This window comes from Necator americanus, chromosome X, assembly GCF_031761385.1.
Source record: "Necator americanus strain Aroian chromosome X, whole genome shotgun sequence".
NCBI lineage: Eukaryota > Metazoa > Nematoda > Chromadorea > Rhabditida > Ancylostomatidae > Necator > Necator americanus.
In genome coordinates this window covers 14,695,283-14,710,898 of record NC_087376.1, presented here as the reverse complement: position 1 = coordinate 14,710,898, position 15,616 = coordinate 14,695,283, and the positions used below count along the sequence as shown (strand labels likewise).

The following is a 15,616-nucleotide window of genomic DNA, read 5'->3' as shown; positions in this document are numbered from 1 at the left end:
AGGTAAGCGTCTGTGGACACTGTTCTCGCATTATAAGTACTCAGTCTGAGACAGTTTCCATTGCGAGTCGTGCATGCGTCGCCTTGGTCCTGAGCAATTCCTCACACTAAGCTGCCCTGCCATGGCGAGCTTAGCATTCACCACAGGTCGTCACCCAACCTACATTGATTAGGGAGCCACCTTGCGACATTTTGCTATGACTCTTCACTCTCAGCTAGGCTTCCGATTCCGAGAACGACGAATGTCTGAGGTGTCGCACTCCTTCATGGGAGACCCTGCCAGAGTAGGTTCCTCGGCTGTGCATGCAGTTCGACGTCCAGAATCACCTCCATGCCACTGTGAGGCGGTGAGTCGTTGTGGAGGCCTTGAATATTAGTTAAGGTGGATCATGTCATCGTTCTGGCACTCCTGTGTTAATATTCGAAGACCTTCCTGTCCGAACACTTTTCTTTATTGAGTGACCTCCAGTGGACCAGTTACTAACTCATGATAGTAGTCTCGTCCTACTAAAACAAGTGAGGCTTAATGTTCCCCTCTAAGCTTTGTTTCTGCCAGACAAATATTGTGTTATCTGAAAAATTCAGTATCAACCGGGTAGCAGCGGTATTCGAAGCCAACGAAACTGGCGTTTCTGGACTTAGAAATCGATCACTTTCCTAATTGCCGCTGCTAGAAATCGATCACTTTCCTAATTCAGTAGGTTGACACTTGGAAACCCATTTTTGATCACATGTTTAGTCTGGATTTCCAAGTTAATCACAAAGGCTGTACCAATTCTCACGAGTACTATGTGACTTTTGAAGAACTCAATATGCCCACCAACTCCGGACCTGCATATTTCAGTTGACTCGCGAGATAGACCAAAAGTTCGCCTAATGACCCTTCAATAATCGTTTTCTGGGCTCATTATTATTACAATTATTAATGTATTATCATTATTATCTTATTATCTTATTATCATTATTATCTTTTATTATCTTATTATTATTAATTATCATTATTACAATTTCAAATGTTCCCTTCGCTTGTCATGAGAGTTAGTTGGGATGCGTTATTTACTGGTTCTGTGTCTGAGGATAATTTTCCCACACCCCTGTGAGTGTTATTCAACGTTAGTTTTCTTCCGTCTTTGTGATTTGTCTGTTTTTCCAGGCGCAACTGCTTGCATATATCGGTTTTGTGTTAATCTGACATTGGTGGGTGATGACAAAATATACACCTTGTGGCAAAATATGCACCACTCACCAGATGGAGGTCGCTTGCTGATATACATCTCTGTTATTGGTACTCCATCGGCGCGGAGCGCGTTGAGAAGACCGCCTCGATGAGAAGAGTTGAAAGCGACTTCACAGTCCAGAAACGCCAGTTTCGTTAGCTTCGAATACCGCTGCTAGAAATCGATCACTTTCCTAATGATGAACACCTGGCCAACCGTAGAGCGGCCAGGACTAAACCAGCTTGCTCGTCGCGCGTGGTTTCTTCGCAATGTTTGATAAGACGGTCCAGGATAATTCGCTTCAAAACCTTGTACATAACACGCAGCAAAGAGATTCCTCGATAGTTCCTAGGGGACGTCACGGATAACTTCTTGTGGAGGGAAATTATGATAGCGTGTCTCCACGAGTCAGATATCCTTTCGTCTGTAAATATTGAGTGGATGATCTTTGTCATCTCACGAATCCCAGACGGAAGCAGATATTTTAGCATTTCTGCGTTAATCCCGTTGTCTCCACCAGATTTTTCATACTTCATTTCTTGAATACAGACTAGAACCTCCGACTCGGTCGGTGGCCCCTCGTTAACCACACATGTCGGTCTATGAGCGTGTTTGAGTTCAAGGGCTGACTGCGTTTGCCAGTTCAGCAAGGTCTTGAAGTGTTCCCTCCAAATTGGAAGGGTTGCTTCACCGACAGTTACTCCATTGGTAGTGTTGAGGACAGGAGAACATCTTTTCATTTCGCCGCTATACTGTTTTAGTACAGCGTAGGCTTTCCGCGGGTTCTTGTCCTCCCACGCCTTTTCAAACTCCATCGCTCTTGACGTCCACTCGTTATCGCGGTCTTGTTGCAGTTGACGACGCAGCTTCCTTCTTAGGTTATAATTACTATGATTATAACTATTATTCGCTTAGATCAAGACAGATGAAATCACTTCAACAACATGGCGTGATACATTGTTATCCAACAATCCTTTACTATCACATGCCTCAGTAAATTCTCTTTGGAACTCGACCCACTAAAGCCACTAGGTTTGCTTCTGAAGATTAAGAATTCTGTTTATGTTGCCACCGAAGCATTTGTACTGGCTAACAACTTTTCTCCCCAAATCATTCTCCTTCTTTTTCATCCTTTTCACACCATTTCATTATCGTAAACCAATGTTCAAACATGTCTTTCATACTTTTAATAGCTCCGCTTACGTCAGCCGCATATGCTGCCGAGACTTACACTGTCATCATATGCACCAGTATCCATAAACATCCCTTCGATTTTATTCATTACATGACTGCTGACTTTGTTGGAAGTTTGTCATGTCACAGGGATTTCTAGAGTCATATGAGGTGAGTTTGATCATTTTACTGCTTTCTCTATCAGAATTAACAGCCACTGATCAATCAACTGCCAGGTTAGCATAACGCTACCCGCTCTTGACGTAGGACATCTTCTCACTTTTTGAAAACGTCAACCTCAGCTCAACCCGTTTTTCGCACCTTCACTTCGTCCCGCTAAGATCGAGTCCTATCGGCTGCATTGAATTAAGCGCAGCTTCACCTCCTCACTGCATCCACGTCAAGCAACCTTGTTTAGGAATCGTTGTAATCATCTAGGTCACATTGACTTCCGCTCATTGATTTGGTCGAGCGGGTGCCAGTAATTCCTCTATTAGACTCGAACGCGAGCAAGAGCCGCAATGTGCCTGGCCTTCCTCGAGGGATACGAAGATTCTCACGAAAGTCATCGAATTTTCCTTTGAAGAACTTTGTGGAGAAGTGTGACCATCCGGTCGGTGGTCTTCTTGTAATGCATTTAATATCGGGTGAAAACCCTGTCGTTTACGGCTCTGGTCCAATGGTTGCTTTGAGACGTATCACGTGTCCGGCCCACCTTATTTTACCTTCATCAGCATCTCACGAATCCTGGACGGAAGAAGATATTTCAACATTCTTGCACTAATTCCGCTGTCTCTACCAGATTTTCCATCTTTCATTTTTTGGATACAGACCAGAACCTCCGACTCGGTCAGTGGTTCCTCGTTAACCGCAAATGTCGATCTATCAACGTGCTCGAGTTCAGCAACTGACGGCGCTTGCCGGTTCAGCAAGGACTTGAAGTGATCTTTTAAAAATGGAAGGGTCGACAGCCACTTGATTGGCAGTATTGAGAACTGGAGAACATCTTTTCATTTTGCCGCTATAGTGTTTTAGTAAAACATAGACTTTCCGCGGGTTCTTGTCCTCCCACGCCTTTTCAAACTCCATCGCTCTTGACGTCCACTCGTTATCGCGGTCTTGTTGCAGTTGACGACGCAGCTTCCTTCCAAAACGCTTTTCCTATCTGAAATCGCCAGTGCTGGAAGCTGCACATACAAAGTTACATGTGGATTTTGTTCTCGCAGATGCAAAGGTGAACTTCTGCGGCATTTGAATCTGGAACGTTTCCCTTGGACTGGAACCAGTAAGCCTCTTTCATATCACGCCCCTTTTGTGATCATCGTAGTCGATGATACCACCATCTCTCTAGGAGCTAAACCTAATCGTATTATTTTTAGCGTAAAAGAAGGAAGCTGATCTTTTCTTCGTACTAGTAGAGGATGAACAAGAATTAGAGGTGAATGGTATGCAGACACAGATGCAAAAGAGAACTCTTCTTCTCTTCCCTTCTTTTTTCCGAAGGCCAAAAAATAGGAGTGGATCAGCTAATTTTGTACTCCATTTGGTAGAATTGAAGTGTTTTCATAAACTTCATGTAGTGCAGTCCCTCTTAGAACCAAATCTGTTGCGGGCCCTCAAATGCCTGCTTCAGATACTCCACCATTGCGTTAAAGTCGAAACTTTCCTGCTGGTCCAATTGCTGTATTTTTTCACGCGCTGCCCCTTCCAAATAGCGGATGAGGAAATCTATTCTTTGTTGGAGCGTGGCAGCTGCATCACGTCTTCTAGCCAACGAAACCACAGCGGAAACTGTGTGGCGTCATCTCCTGAACCTGAAAACGGTACTAGTATGGGGCCCTCCAGGCTATAAGTTGCAACGAAGGGAATAGCGTCAATCCTGCTCCCTACTGCAGAAACCGACTCATTTAAATTGTGAAGCGACGTAGAAGCACCTTCATCCGCCTTCTTTGTCAAAGTGCAGGTTGCTGACCTGGCATCGCTCCATACTTCCGTAATTGCCAGGGCAGTTTCATCTCGGAGCGTCTTCCCGTCGCTCCCGTGTACGTTGGCATCGCCGTTGAGTTCCTGCAAAGCACGGACGGGCTGCCCATTGGCGTTCGTCATAAAAGATCCGTGCATCGGGGCAAGAGCTCTAGCATCTAAACTCGACATCGGGGCAATAGCCCTAACATCAGAAGACAGAGTGCGCGAACGAGTGACAGGCGGACCCATCACTACCTAAAAGAATGATGTGAAGGACACAAACTAGAAGGGTGCCAAACGAACTGCCGCCATCAACAAAACTCGCTTTCGTGTAACAAATGCGGCTGCATAATACGACGAATAGGAAAGAGGTCGGAGAGCAAAAACAATTGCGATTAGAAAAGATAGAGAGCTCGAATACAATAAGACGGTAATAGTACTAAGAAGTGTGGCGAGAAAAAAATCTAGAAAGCAGAAAGTGTTAATACACTACGAAAGTACAGAGGGCATGAATTGGAAGAAAAAACCCCATTTGTTGCACGAAGGTAACTCAAATAGTGCCGAGAACAGAGGGCGCACAAAATTAAGAGGAAAAGGAAGAAACCCCTAAAAAAAAGTGTGCGATAGCTGCTAAGAATACAACAATAGTAATGTAAACGTCACAACCAGAGAATACCAGTGGCGAATGATTAGCAGAAAACAAGTGTCGTAACTAAGCAGCTTATATAGAATGAATCGGCAGGGGCAGGGCCGTGTGGAGCTTTGCCCTTGGGTTTCGCAATGCCCACGTGCCAAGTCACGCATAAGTGTTTCGAAACCCCATGTTCAAAATCAAATTGGTCAGAGTTTCGCAACATCCTGGCTCACGTGAGATTTCCCAATACTCAAATTCAAATTCAAACACGGAGAAAGTTTCGAAACTCAAGAAACGCGCCAAAGACCATCAGAGGAAGAAAGCAAAAGAGAGCCAATAACGAATTAAACTGCAAAGGAGACACTGTGAAAAGACAAGACTGACGAACTGCACAAACTGCACACATAACGAAAAACCGAAACAAAACTACCAAGCAAGACTCAAACCAAGAAATCACTCTAGCAAGCATTGTAAACGACACAACTCACCGTGACATCTCCACAATACTAATGTCGACATCGGGCTGTACGGGCCAGCCTACTAATATACATGATACCCTAGGCATGACCTCGCCCCCGAGCTAAAACAACGGGCCAGCGCCATTGCGGGCGCTCCTCAACTGCTAATCTCATCCTCGGTGCTCACAACTCACACAACCGATTAAAAAACGCTAAGCAGCCCATCTGCCCTGCCGCACTACTGGGGCCCCCTAAGCCATAACTACTGCACCGGAGCTAACCACAATAACCGCACTCAATATCAACGTAACCACTGCACCGCAACTCATCAACACTGCTGAACGTCTCCTCGTGCGGCAACACTCTAAAACGCGAACCCACGTCGGGTCCTTTCCCCTTTTTTCCTCTCTTAATCTTCTTAGATTTTTCCTTTTTCCTTATTTTTGTCATCGATCTTTTCACTTAAAATAAAAAACAAGCAACACACAAGCCCGAACGGAACTTACCGCTAACACTCTCGTGCTTCCTTCACCGTTCGCTTGGTGTGCATCCCATGCGAATGGTTTTTTTTTCATTCCATTCCTTGCATCGTGGTCTTTGGTGTCGTCGTCCTATACGTCTTAACTCGGGCGGGTGTCCGGTGGCTAATGGCCTCCCAGTGTGCACCAGGCATGGCCTCTTATGAGCCCAGCCGCGAGGTTGCTCCGCCTCCGGTGTTGGAGTCCTCCGCTCCTAAATGGAACGGTATCGATTAACTTGCAATCGAGTGCATTACTTACATCACTTGCACTCCTGGTACCTCTCTACATTACCTATAATTCTTTCTCTGCCCTTCTTATTTCTCTTCGTCACTTCTCGAACCAGTCACCTTCAGTGACTCATTGACCGTGTTAATGGCAGCGTACCCCTGTCGCCAATCGTACAGTGGGGTGCATGTAAAGAGGGTCCCGGCGGAATTTCGAGCATGCCCCGGTCATGCCTCGTCAGAGCAATTAGCGATGGTACGTGTCCTAAAGAGATTCACTTTCGTTAGCACCTAAAAACCTGACTCTGCTTACCTACCGCTAATCATACGCTGCATCACCGGCTAGGATATAATTCACTCAATTTAGTAATCGCACCAGAAGCAAGAGAAATCCTCACGTAAAAAATGAGATAAGGATATACCTAGTAGCTTCAAATTACGTGCACAAAATTTTTCGTTAAAACGAAAAATTCCAGCTTTCGAAAGTAACGGTAATGAGAACTATCGTTATCCTGTAACTCGCAAGCTTTTTTGCAGCCTAATTTATTTCTGGGCAGAGGAACCTTCTGTATCTCTGACTTTTTGAGACTTACAGGAAGGAACAGAGTTCAAATTTGGTAAGATTTCTAGACTTTCTGAAGGTGATATAAAGACAAACTCACTCCTTTTCTTTATTAAGACACCATACAAAATGCCCTATACTTCAATCAAACTCTGTTATTCTTTGACTTATTCGGTGATTTCGACAGCTCATACCACTCTTCTTTGCATATTTTCTTGTAACTCCGCAGTTTTCTGCGTCTCTGTGTCTAGAAGAACATCTAAGACGGTTGTCTGCGTCTTCATGAACTACTGGAGCGTGACCTCCTCGAGGTATGCCCGCATATCCGCCGGCATATCCACTGGGCAGATTATGTCTCGGAGGCATTCGCGGAGAATCCGCCGGGACCCTCTTTACCGTTCCCCCGCACAGTGCACGTTTGATAACGCTGACGATGTCCACAAGTCCACGATTAAACGCTGAGTGACCCCCAAACTGCACAGCCGTCTGACTGTGCCGCCCGCGCGAACTCTGTCGCCAGCCTCAACAGGTCGTTTTGTGGGTCTTAAGGGGAACAAGTCCTTTAATAAAGTCGAGGTCCTTTCACTGACGAAGCTGGTATTTGACTCCTGGATTCCTTATTTTGTTTTGTTTTGCGTCTCTCTAGTGACACAGTTTGCTTATATGTCCCCATTTATTAAAAGTATTCATAGCCGTCAATAGCGACCACCAGTACCTGCCATTTTGTTTTGCGGGCGAACTTTTAGCCGTCCAGCTGAGGTACTTTGTTGATGTTTTGATGTTTTCCATGCGTGTTGTTGTGTTCTGCAAATGTCGCAGAATGCAGTTCCACTAGGGAAATTCGGATGGATACTCTTTTGACGTGGGTGTTTTGTTTTAGTTTTGTTTTGGTAGTATGTACTCAAGAAAGATTGGCGGGAACTTTTCATGTTAGTCTCGGGTTTGCTTGGCTTATCCTTGTTGTTCTAGTTTTAGCCTTCTTCTTACGACCGAGCCGAAAACGTATCTGCTTCTTCGCAGATATGTTTTCTGCTTGGACGTAAGGAGCTGCTTGCAGTTTTCAGAACCTACATCTTGAACAAATCTAGAAAATGTAAGTTGAAAATGAACGTAAAGATGACGGGTAAAATGTAGTTGAGGGAGGGGCACTCAGTGTTGCCTTTTTATTTTTAGAAACTATAAATAAATAAATCAGTCGAGGGCAATAGTTAAGCATTTGTATTAGAGGATCTATCACATGTAACCTAAAGTTACTAAGAAAAAAAGGTAACACAGAGCGTCCAGAAATAAGAGCGCCACTTAGTGCCCCCTCAACTACATTTTGCTCAGGTGATCAAATGTGCGTAGTTGTTAGCGAAGTCCTCCGCTGTTCGAAAGGACTAGACTCTGTGGAAGTTTAAGAAACAGCACTCTATTTAGTCGAAGGGACCTCTTTATTGTCCAAGGCTTCTTGGAAAGAAGTAGGTATTTCATAATATTGGTTTCGCCCATCTGATGAAACTGTAACCCATCAACAATTGAAAAGACGTGTCTTTTCACTTGCTGAGTTGGTATAGTCTTATCCAAAGACGTTCAGATTCAGCATCTGCTGTGACTTTTGCTTACGCGAATAAAAGTAATTCATTTGCTCGACAGTAGGTGGGCTGCTTTGTTGAGAACTACTCCTCAGAAGAGAAGTGTTTCTACAAGGTGCAGGCCACGGAACTAATTTGTGCCGGAAGACTGTATTCACCCACATTTATCAATGCACTTTTTTCTGCTAGCAACAACTATATGTAGTGCGCATTCCAACACAATTAGCAGCGCTATGTATAAAAATACGAGCTGGAGCATGGCACATCAATAAGAGTATGGTACCGGTACTGATTCCACATTTTCCCGGAATATTACTTTGCTATGATGGGTTTAGATATTGCAGAGCAGTATGTGAAAAATGAAGCTAACATCTACCTCATTTCAGGTTGTCCAAATTGTGCTAGTAGTCACTTCAAATGATCGAGACATGCGTGAAGTCTGTAAAAAAAGTAGTGAAACCCTATGGTTCTGAAAACAGGCTAAATTAACATGTGCAAATGTTACGAAATGATGTTGATAGTTTTTACCGGAGTTTAGTTTCTTTGGTAATTATGGTTGTGCTGGACAACAGCCACGTCTGAAACTGTTACAACAAAATCAACATTTCTACATCTCAAATAAGTGTCTTATCTAGCAACGCTCGGTTTTCCAGCGTATTGTAGTATTCTCACTTTACGAAATATATATTATGGAGGGATTTACTATGAAAGCTTATATAAATGCGAAAATGTTGGGATATATCATAGTCTGGAATACGTGACAGACTCTATTTTGGCAAGGTTTTCCTTGTAAGAAATACAGAATATGCTTTCGCCTTACGTTCAGTCCCTCGTCAGAACTTCTGATTGATCAATTGTACTATTGTGGTTAATACACTATGCTGTTAATGGAAATTTGGAATTTGTTTTTGGAGGCGTTGTCTTTTTTCTTTCTCAAGCTTTACTTTTTATCTTTGTCCCACCCAAGATCGCTGGTTCTTCTTTGCCATGCATGCCGAATTATCGCATCTCTTGTCATTATATTTGTTACATGTTCATATGTTCTTCGTTTTTGTTACATACGAAAAGAACACATGTTCTTACTTCCGGAACGATTGTGTGGCCTCTTTATTCTAGACGATCTCTAGATCTTGAACGAACATCATATCCATGATTAAAGATCGAAATGTCTTTTAGCTCAAACATTCGTAGTGCACTTATAACCACGCACGGACATCTTTTCTGTCGTTGGCTAGGTGGTGGACTGCAACTAGCTAATTCGTTTGCTTGATTTGAAAAGCGCATGGCTCAACTTTGAATGTGAGGAGAGTTTGATTTCCCTTTCTGTTCCCAAAATTGGTTGAATAGTAGCACAAAACTGTCCTTCCAAGGAAAAAAAACTCTGAAAACGAATCCAGAAACACCAAAAGCAAAGTCTGTTGAGAATTTCTACAAGATGGGGCTTCAAAAGGCTGAGAACGCTACATATCTTTTCTCTTGGTCCGCTTTGCCATTTCTTAGTACTTTTTTCATTATCTGGTTCCAATACTGGAGTAGTATAATTCAAAATATCTTGTAGAAAAGGTTCTTTCTTCAAAGCAAAAGAGGTAAAAAAACTTTAATTTTCATTCGAGAGAATTCCACTTCTCCTATGCAAAGTGCGTTCCTTCAGCTTCCATGTTCTTGTCTTGTACAGGATCAAGCGTGCGTTGAGAATTTCTCAAAAGGGGTCTTAGTAATGGTGTTGTAGCAGGAGGTGGGTCTTAAGGGTTTTCAGAAGAGGAGGAAAAATGAAGAGAGCAAGGAGGAAAAGAGGGTGGGACTAGTCGATGTTAAATAAACGCATATTAAGGAGTGCAAAATTTTGGAAAAATAGATGGCTTGAAGTATTTTTAAAGATTTTGCAAGTGTAATTTCGCACCTTCAGGTACGTGAATAGTTTGGGAAAATACTAAACAAATGAAGGACATTGAGAATAGGATAGGTGCGAGGGGCCATGAGTACGAAGGTAAGAAAGTTCTGAACTAAGCCTTGCGGCGTTTCGTTTAAAGTGAGTTTTTTTTTTAATATTTCATCAAAGAAATTGGAAATACTAAGCATGAGATAAATCTAAAGGAGTGAATATCCGATATCCACAGTCAACTAGTTGTGAGGGTAATGAAACAGAAGACAAGATGTTTCAATTGCACGTTATTAAATGAGAATTTTGATCCCCCTAAGAACTTAACTTGCTGTGATAACGTCAAATCTATGCACTACAAATTTCTTTATTATTATTTTAAATAAAAGGAATGGAATTAATCATAGGTAGTTTTGTATTGAGTTCTAAGAGACCGTAAGAGAGGAACTTCATTTCTTTCAAAGCTTGAAGATTGCTTCAAAACTCCTTGATTACAACCAATTAAATATATTACGTACTCTGTTAAAAGGCCCACGAATGCGCTCAAATATTTCTAGTGGATGGCGCAAGGCTATGTATCCGTGTTTTTATTACGGCGCTCAGGGATCAATCCCACACAGTTGTGTGATTTTTATCTTTAGCGTTTTCCTTCCAGCAGCGACGACTTTCCTTATTATCACCCAAAAAAGCACTTTCGATGCTTTTACTGATTGAAAGAAGACATCTGCAGTTGGTATTAGCGATTAAATTAGTACAAAGTAATTTCCACGAGTTTCTAAATGACGATACTCGAAGTAAATTTCATGCAAGAATACTGTTGCAGATGTTGTGGATGTCGTTACAGCCGAAGACGAGTTGCTTTACTGAAGGCGGATACGGAGAAGAGAAATGTCCACATAGAAGCAACAGGGTGGTCATACGGTCATAAGATTGCAAGGTATCCAATGCGGGCTTACTCTACACGAAAAACAGGCGTTGCCGTCGTTGAGACGAGCCAGCAGTCGGCATTGCATCATCGTCCCTGCTCGCGGAATCGAGTAGTGGTAGGTCGAACACATCCAAGAAAGTGTTAGTCGCAGTTGTACCAATCATGGATCGCACCTGGTTTACGTGCCGAGTCCATACCTTGTTTGCACAGCGAACAGTGTAGGTTGTGTTTCCAACACAGCGTGTGATGAAACCGGGAGTCCAAGAAGGTTTCTGTCCTCAATAATCCTTGGCAAAAATCGCGTCATTGATCTCAAAGCTGCGGCATCGTGCTCAATTTCGGCGATTGAGATCTATTTTGAGATCTCGTTTACTGTTTGTAACATCTCTAGAAGGTAACATTAGATCGAGTTCCGTTCGCAGTCGGCGTCCCAGGAAGGCTTCGGCAGGTGAACGTTGGTCAGGTGTAGACGAGCAGGGAGTGGAGCGATATAACATCAGAAACGTCTGTAGTGCGCCCACTGTTGGTTCCTCCTCATTCAGCTTAGCAAATCCTCTTTTGAAGGTGTCCACAAAACGTTCTGCTTGTCCGTTGCTTTGTGGATGGGACAGGGGCGTGCGAATGTGCAAGATTCCTCGGGAACGACATAATGAAGTGAACTGAGACGACGTGAACTGCGTTCCGTTGTCCGTGACGAGCGTCTCTGGATTTCCGAAATTGGCAAAGATGCACTTCATCGTTTGGATAGTAGCCGTTGAGGAGATCGATGGCATCTGGACGATTTCCGGCCATTTGGAGTAGGCTTCTATGATAAGTAGATAGTATCGTCCTTCCATCGATTCAGCGAAATCAGCATGGACTCGAGTCCACGGCGGGTGTGGTTTCGGCCATGGCGGTAGTTTGGCTTTGATCGGATCCTTTGCCACGGATGCATCTTGGGCAATTCCTGACTAGTTTTTTGATATAGGAATCCATCGTAGGCCTGTAGACGAAGCTTCTTGCAAGCATTTTCATCCTTGTTCGATCTGGGTGAGCTGAAAGAACACGATGTCGAAATGATTTTGGAATCACTATGCGGGATGCAATTAGCAGACATTCCTCAACTGTCGCCATGGTATTTCTGCAGTTTTAGTAGTGCCAGAGAAGAATGGCGGTTGACTTCGGGCCAATTTTCGGATTTCGTACAGTCGATCACAAGCTGGATAAGACGATCGGCTTGCGTAGCAGTCCGAATGGATTCGGTGGATACTGAAAGATGACGCCAGTTCCCTGAGAACTCGGAAATGACATCAGCATCTATTGATGCGATCACGTAGTCCTCCGGCAACGATGATTGTGACGAGACGAAACGTGAAAGAGCGTCCACTTGGCCGAAATCCTTGAAACGATGGAACTTCTGCATGGCGAAAATAAGAGCGAGTGTTTCCGTTTCAATCTGCCTGTAGTTCTTCTGTGGTTGTGTCAGGCAACAACTTGCGCGATAAATGACTTTCTCGCATCCATCTGCGAAGCGAAGTGAGAGTTATTTCCATCCCGTAGTTTGAAGCATCAGCGGCAACGATGATCGGGAGACTCGGGTCAAAGTGGGTCAACAGGAGATCCGAGCTTAGGATTGCCTTCATCTTGTCGAAGGAAGACTGGCACTCCGGCGTTCATGTGTAGACAACATCCTTTTTTGTAAGTGTCCAAAGGAGCGGTAGATTGTGGAGATCCTTGACGAAGTTTCCGTAGAAATTGATGAGTCCCAGAAAAGAGCGAAGTTGACTGACATCCTTCGGCGCGGGCATCTTCTGAATAGCTTTGATCTTTTCTGGATCGTCCTTGTGCGTTGATGACGAACCCAAGGTAGGTGATCTCCGTTTGCAGAAAAGCACATTTGTCGAGTCGAACGCGGAGTCCGTAGTCTCGAATCCGTCTTAATACCGCCTCTAGTCGAGCACTGTGTTCGCCGATGGTCCTGCCACTAACCAACATGTCGTCGAGATAGGCGGCGGTTCCATCTATTCCAGTGATAAGAGTATCCATACATTGTTGGAATATACCAGGAGCTGGTTTCACTCCATATGGTAGTCGGTTGAAGCAATACAGTCCTTGGTGCGTGTTGATAGTGAGCAGCTGCTTTGAGACGTGGTCCACTTCCATTTGGAGATACGCTTCGGCTAAGTCGAGCTGTGAAAAGTAGCGTCCTCCGTTGAGTTTCGTGAAGGTGTCCTTTGAGCGTGGAAGCGGATGCTGGTTTTGTTCCAGTGCATCGTTCAGTCCGGTTGAGTATGGGCAGAGGCGGATCGATCCATTTTTTTCTTCTGAACAACGACAATGGGTGCTGCCCTTGCTGAATTATCAACGGGCTCGAGCACGTGTATAGGCACAAGTTGATTGATTTCGGTTGAAATCGTCGTCACAGCAGCAGAGGGGGGGGGGGGGTGAGCCTTCAGAAGGACAGGCTTGGAGTCAGGCTTCAGAGCGAGTTTAGCCTTTGACTTGGTACAACATCCCAGTCCAGGCGCGAAGACTGCTGGAAACTTCTTCTTCAGGTGCGTTGCGAGAGAAGACTTCAAGGTGATGAGCGTCCTTGAAGAAATGTTGCAGATGGAGCCTTCTGTCAGGTGACGAAACTGTGGCTCGTGTTGGGCGATCCAATCTAAGCTCAACAACGACGGCGTGTCAGCTACATGGCAAGTACCATATCTTCGATGACCATCAATGATGAAGTTGCATTCGTAGCATCCCCGAGCGTTGATCGGTTCGTTGTTGGCAGACTTCAGTGTCAGAGGGAGTGATTGCAGCTTCGGTCGACCCATGGCGGTCCAGTCTGCAGTGCTCAGCAATGTTACGTCTGCTCCAGTATCAAGGCGCATGCGTGCTGTCTTCCCATCAATTTGTACTCTACAGTTGATGCTGTTTACAGCGACGTCAGCAAGACTCGGAGCGAGCGTGACGTTGTTGGCAGGTTTCCGCTTCTGCTTCGAATTCCGCTTTTTCTTCTCCAGGGAACTTTTGCATAATCCTCGCTTGTGTCCAGAGCGTCTGCTGTCGTGGCATCTCTTCTTCAGAGGTGCATTCTCTAGACCAGTGATTGGCTCCGCACCGAAAACAAGGTGACGGCGACTCATGATTTCGTCTTTTTTGCGAATCCACGACGTTCACGTGCAGTATATTTGATCGTTCGAGGAGTGCGGCTTTCTGACGAATGTCGAGAAAGTGCTGAGCTTCAGCAGCAAGCTCCTTTAACGTGATTTGAAGCTTGTCCTCCATCTTACGAAGGACCCGAGCACGAACATCGGCATCTTGCGGAGCGACAAGTCCACATATCCATACGAGGCATTACGTCTGCTCAGGTATGACGTCGTTGAACGCAGCCATGGCAACGCGACTACACCGAATTGGCTGATTGACCAATTCGGTGTAGTCGCCGGGAATTTCCTCATTTCGCTGTTTCTTGAGGTAGGAGTACCGTCTCGCGAATACTGACGTATTATGTGCAAACCGTTCCTTTAAAACAGCCACGGTGTCCGTTAAGGGAACATCGCATGCTCTTTTAGGGAGAATATGGTTCGTGAAACGGGCATATGTGACGGCGTCGAGTTTGGAGACGATTAGTCGAGCTTTTGCTGCGTCGTCCAACGTAGCACCGTCCTTTGAGATGACGTCCTCCTAGCGGTTGTACCAGACCTCGAATGTGCACCCATTTTCCGGATCGTACACGATATCAAGCAAGCGTGTCGATAGAGAATTCGTGAGAAATCGGCCGTGGCGACGGGTGCTGTTGGGACGGCTGGGTGTGAAGCGGAGGCCATCTTTTCCTTGCGCTTTATCAGCTCGGTGAACATTTGCTGCTGTGCCTTGGTTTGGGCTTCCAAGATGGTACGCAGAGTTTCAGCATCCATTTTGAAGTCGCTGTTCAGTGCACGGCGTGACCGCAGTGACAGCAGATCGACCGGCCTCACTGCCTGGGCCGAGTGGGTGTCTTCTCAGCAGTTCTTCCAGGCAAAAAGCTAGAGCTGTTTTTGAACTTGACCCGCGGTTCGACCAGGCTTGGAGTTGGGGTTGTAGTTCTTGTGGCAAAAATCGTCGTCCGTGTTGTACAATGTTGGTCATACAAGAATGCAGCGTATCCAATACGGGTTTACTCCACGCGAATAACACGGCGAAATTCCCATCCTACAACAGGAGAAAAGTAAAAGGATTTTAAAAGATAAAAGGTACTAAAAAGTCTTGAAATCCAGTTGTTTTTCGTGTGTTAGTCAACCAGCTTTCGAGAGATCTAGAACACCTACAGAGATCAAAATTTGCAATAAAGCGTTATCCCTGATGCTCTATCAAAATATGGCACGGGATTTTTCAACCGCGCTACCGTAACCTCCCAACGGGAGAAGGTGCGAAATTTCAGATTTTTGGCTGTGCGTCAAAATCACAGTGACTTCGAACAAAGTCTAGTAACTTAGCTCATTTTTTATGGAAATGAACTCGGTTTGAAGTTTG

General features: G+C 44.7%; 7 protein-coding genes across 10 annotated transcripts; all 7 read right to left on the bottom strand.

The window, feature by feature from the left end:
• Positions 1 to 210: 210 nt before the first annotated feature.
• On the bottom strand, positions 211 to 6,423 carry RB195_023134 (uncharacterized protein; the record flags this gene model as incomplete). 2 transcript variants are annotated; one of them, XM_064210467.1, is made up of 8 exons in its annotated part: positions 211 to 364; positions 485 to 506; positions 1,246 to 1,390; positions 1,450 to 2,089; positions 4,362 to 4,609; positions 5,953 to 6,057; positions 6,113 to 6,178; positions 6,352 to 6,423. In XM_064210467.1, 8 exons carry the CDS (start codon positions 6,421 to 6,423, stop codon positions 211 to 213), a joined length of 1,452 nt encoding a protein of 483 aa, XP_064066347.1. The 2 variants fall into 2 exon arrangements, with proteins under 2 accessions (XP_064066347.1, XP_064066348.1); XM_064210466.1 differs by lacking the exons at positions 211 to 364; positions 485 to 506; positions 1,246 to 1,390; ... (2 more) ...; positions 6,113 to 6,178; positions 6,352 to 6,423 and having other exon boundaries at positions 4,118 to 4,603.
• RB195_023135 (uncharacterized protein) lies at positions 1,402 to 2,031 on the bottom strand (the record flags this gene model as incomplete). Its single annotated transcript, XM_064210468.1, has 1 exon — positions 1,402 to 2,031. The coding sequence occupies one exon, from the start codon at positions 2,029 to 2,031 to the stop codon at positions 1,402 to 1,404; it is 630 nt and encodes a 209-aa protein (XP_064066349.1).
• A 5,043-nt stretch (positions 6,424 to 11,466) lies between the features above and the next one.
• On the bottom strand, positions 11,467 to 11,970 carry RB195_023133 (uncharacterized protein; the record flags this gene model as incomplete). Its single annotated transcript, XM_064210465.1, has 1 exon — positions 11,467 to 11,970. One exon carries the CDS (start codon positions 11,968 to 11,970, stop codon positions 11,467 to 11,469), a length of 504 nt encoding a protein of 167 aa, XP_064066346.1.
• On the bottom strand, positions 11,467 to 12,536 carry RB195_023132 (uncharacterized protein; the record flags this gene model as incomplete). Of its 2 annotated transcripts, XM_064210464.1 has the most annotated exons (2): positions 11,467 to 12,080; positions 12,239 to 12,536. In XM_064210464.1, 2 exons carry the CDS (start codon positions 12,534 to 12,536, stop codon positions 11,467 to 11,469), a joined length of 912 nt encoding a protein of 303 aa, XP_064066344.1. The 2 variants fall into 2 exon arrangements, with proteins under 2 accessions (XP_064066344.1, XP_064066345.1); XM_064210463.1 differs by lacking the exon at positions 11,467 to 12,080 and having other exon boundaries at positions 12,234 to 12,536.
• Positions 12,537 to 12,712: 176 nt separating this feature from the next.
• On the bottom strand, positions 12,713 to 13,276 carry RB195_023131 (uncharacterized protein; the record flags this gene model as incomplete). Its single annotated transcript, XM_064210462.1, has 1 exon — positions 12,713 to 13,276. The coding sequence occupies one exon, from the start codon at positions 13,274 to 13,276 to the stop codon at positions 12,713 to 12,715; it is 564 nt and encodes a 187-aa protein (XP_064066343.1).
• A 113-nt stretch (positions 13,277 to 13,389) lies between these two features.
• Positions 13,390 to 14,247, bottom strand: RB195_023130 (uncharacterized protein; the record flags this gene model as incomplete). The annotated part of the gene is made up of 1 exon (XM_064210461.1): positions 13,390 to 14,247. The coding sequence occupies one exon, from the start codon at positions 14,245 to 14,247 to the stop codon at positions 13,390 to 13,392; it is 858 nt and encodes a 285-aa protein (XP_064066342.1).
• Positions 14,248 to 14,458: 211 nt separating this feature from the next.
• On the bottom strand, positions 14,459 to 15,021 carry RB195_023129 (uncharacterized protein; the record flags this gene model as incomplete). Of its 2 annotated transcripts, XM_064210460.1 has the most annotated exons (2): positions 14,459 to 14,745; positions 14,820 to 15,021. In XM_064210460.1, the coding sequence occupies 2 exons, from the start codon at positions 15,019 to 15,021 to the stop codon at positions 14,459 to 14,461; spliced, it is 489 nt and encodes a 162-aa protein (XP_064066340.1). The 2 variants fall into 2 exon arrangements, with proteins under 2 accessions (XP_064066340.1, XP_064066341.1); XM_064210459.1 differs by having other exon boundaries at positions 14,731 to 15,021.
• Between the last annotated feature and the right edge of the window lie 595 nt (positions 15,022 to 15,616).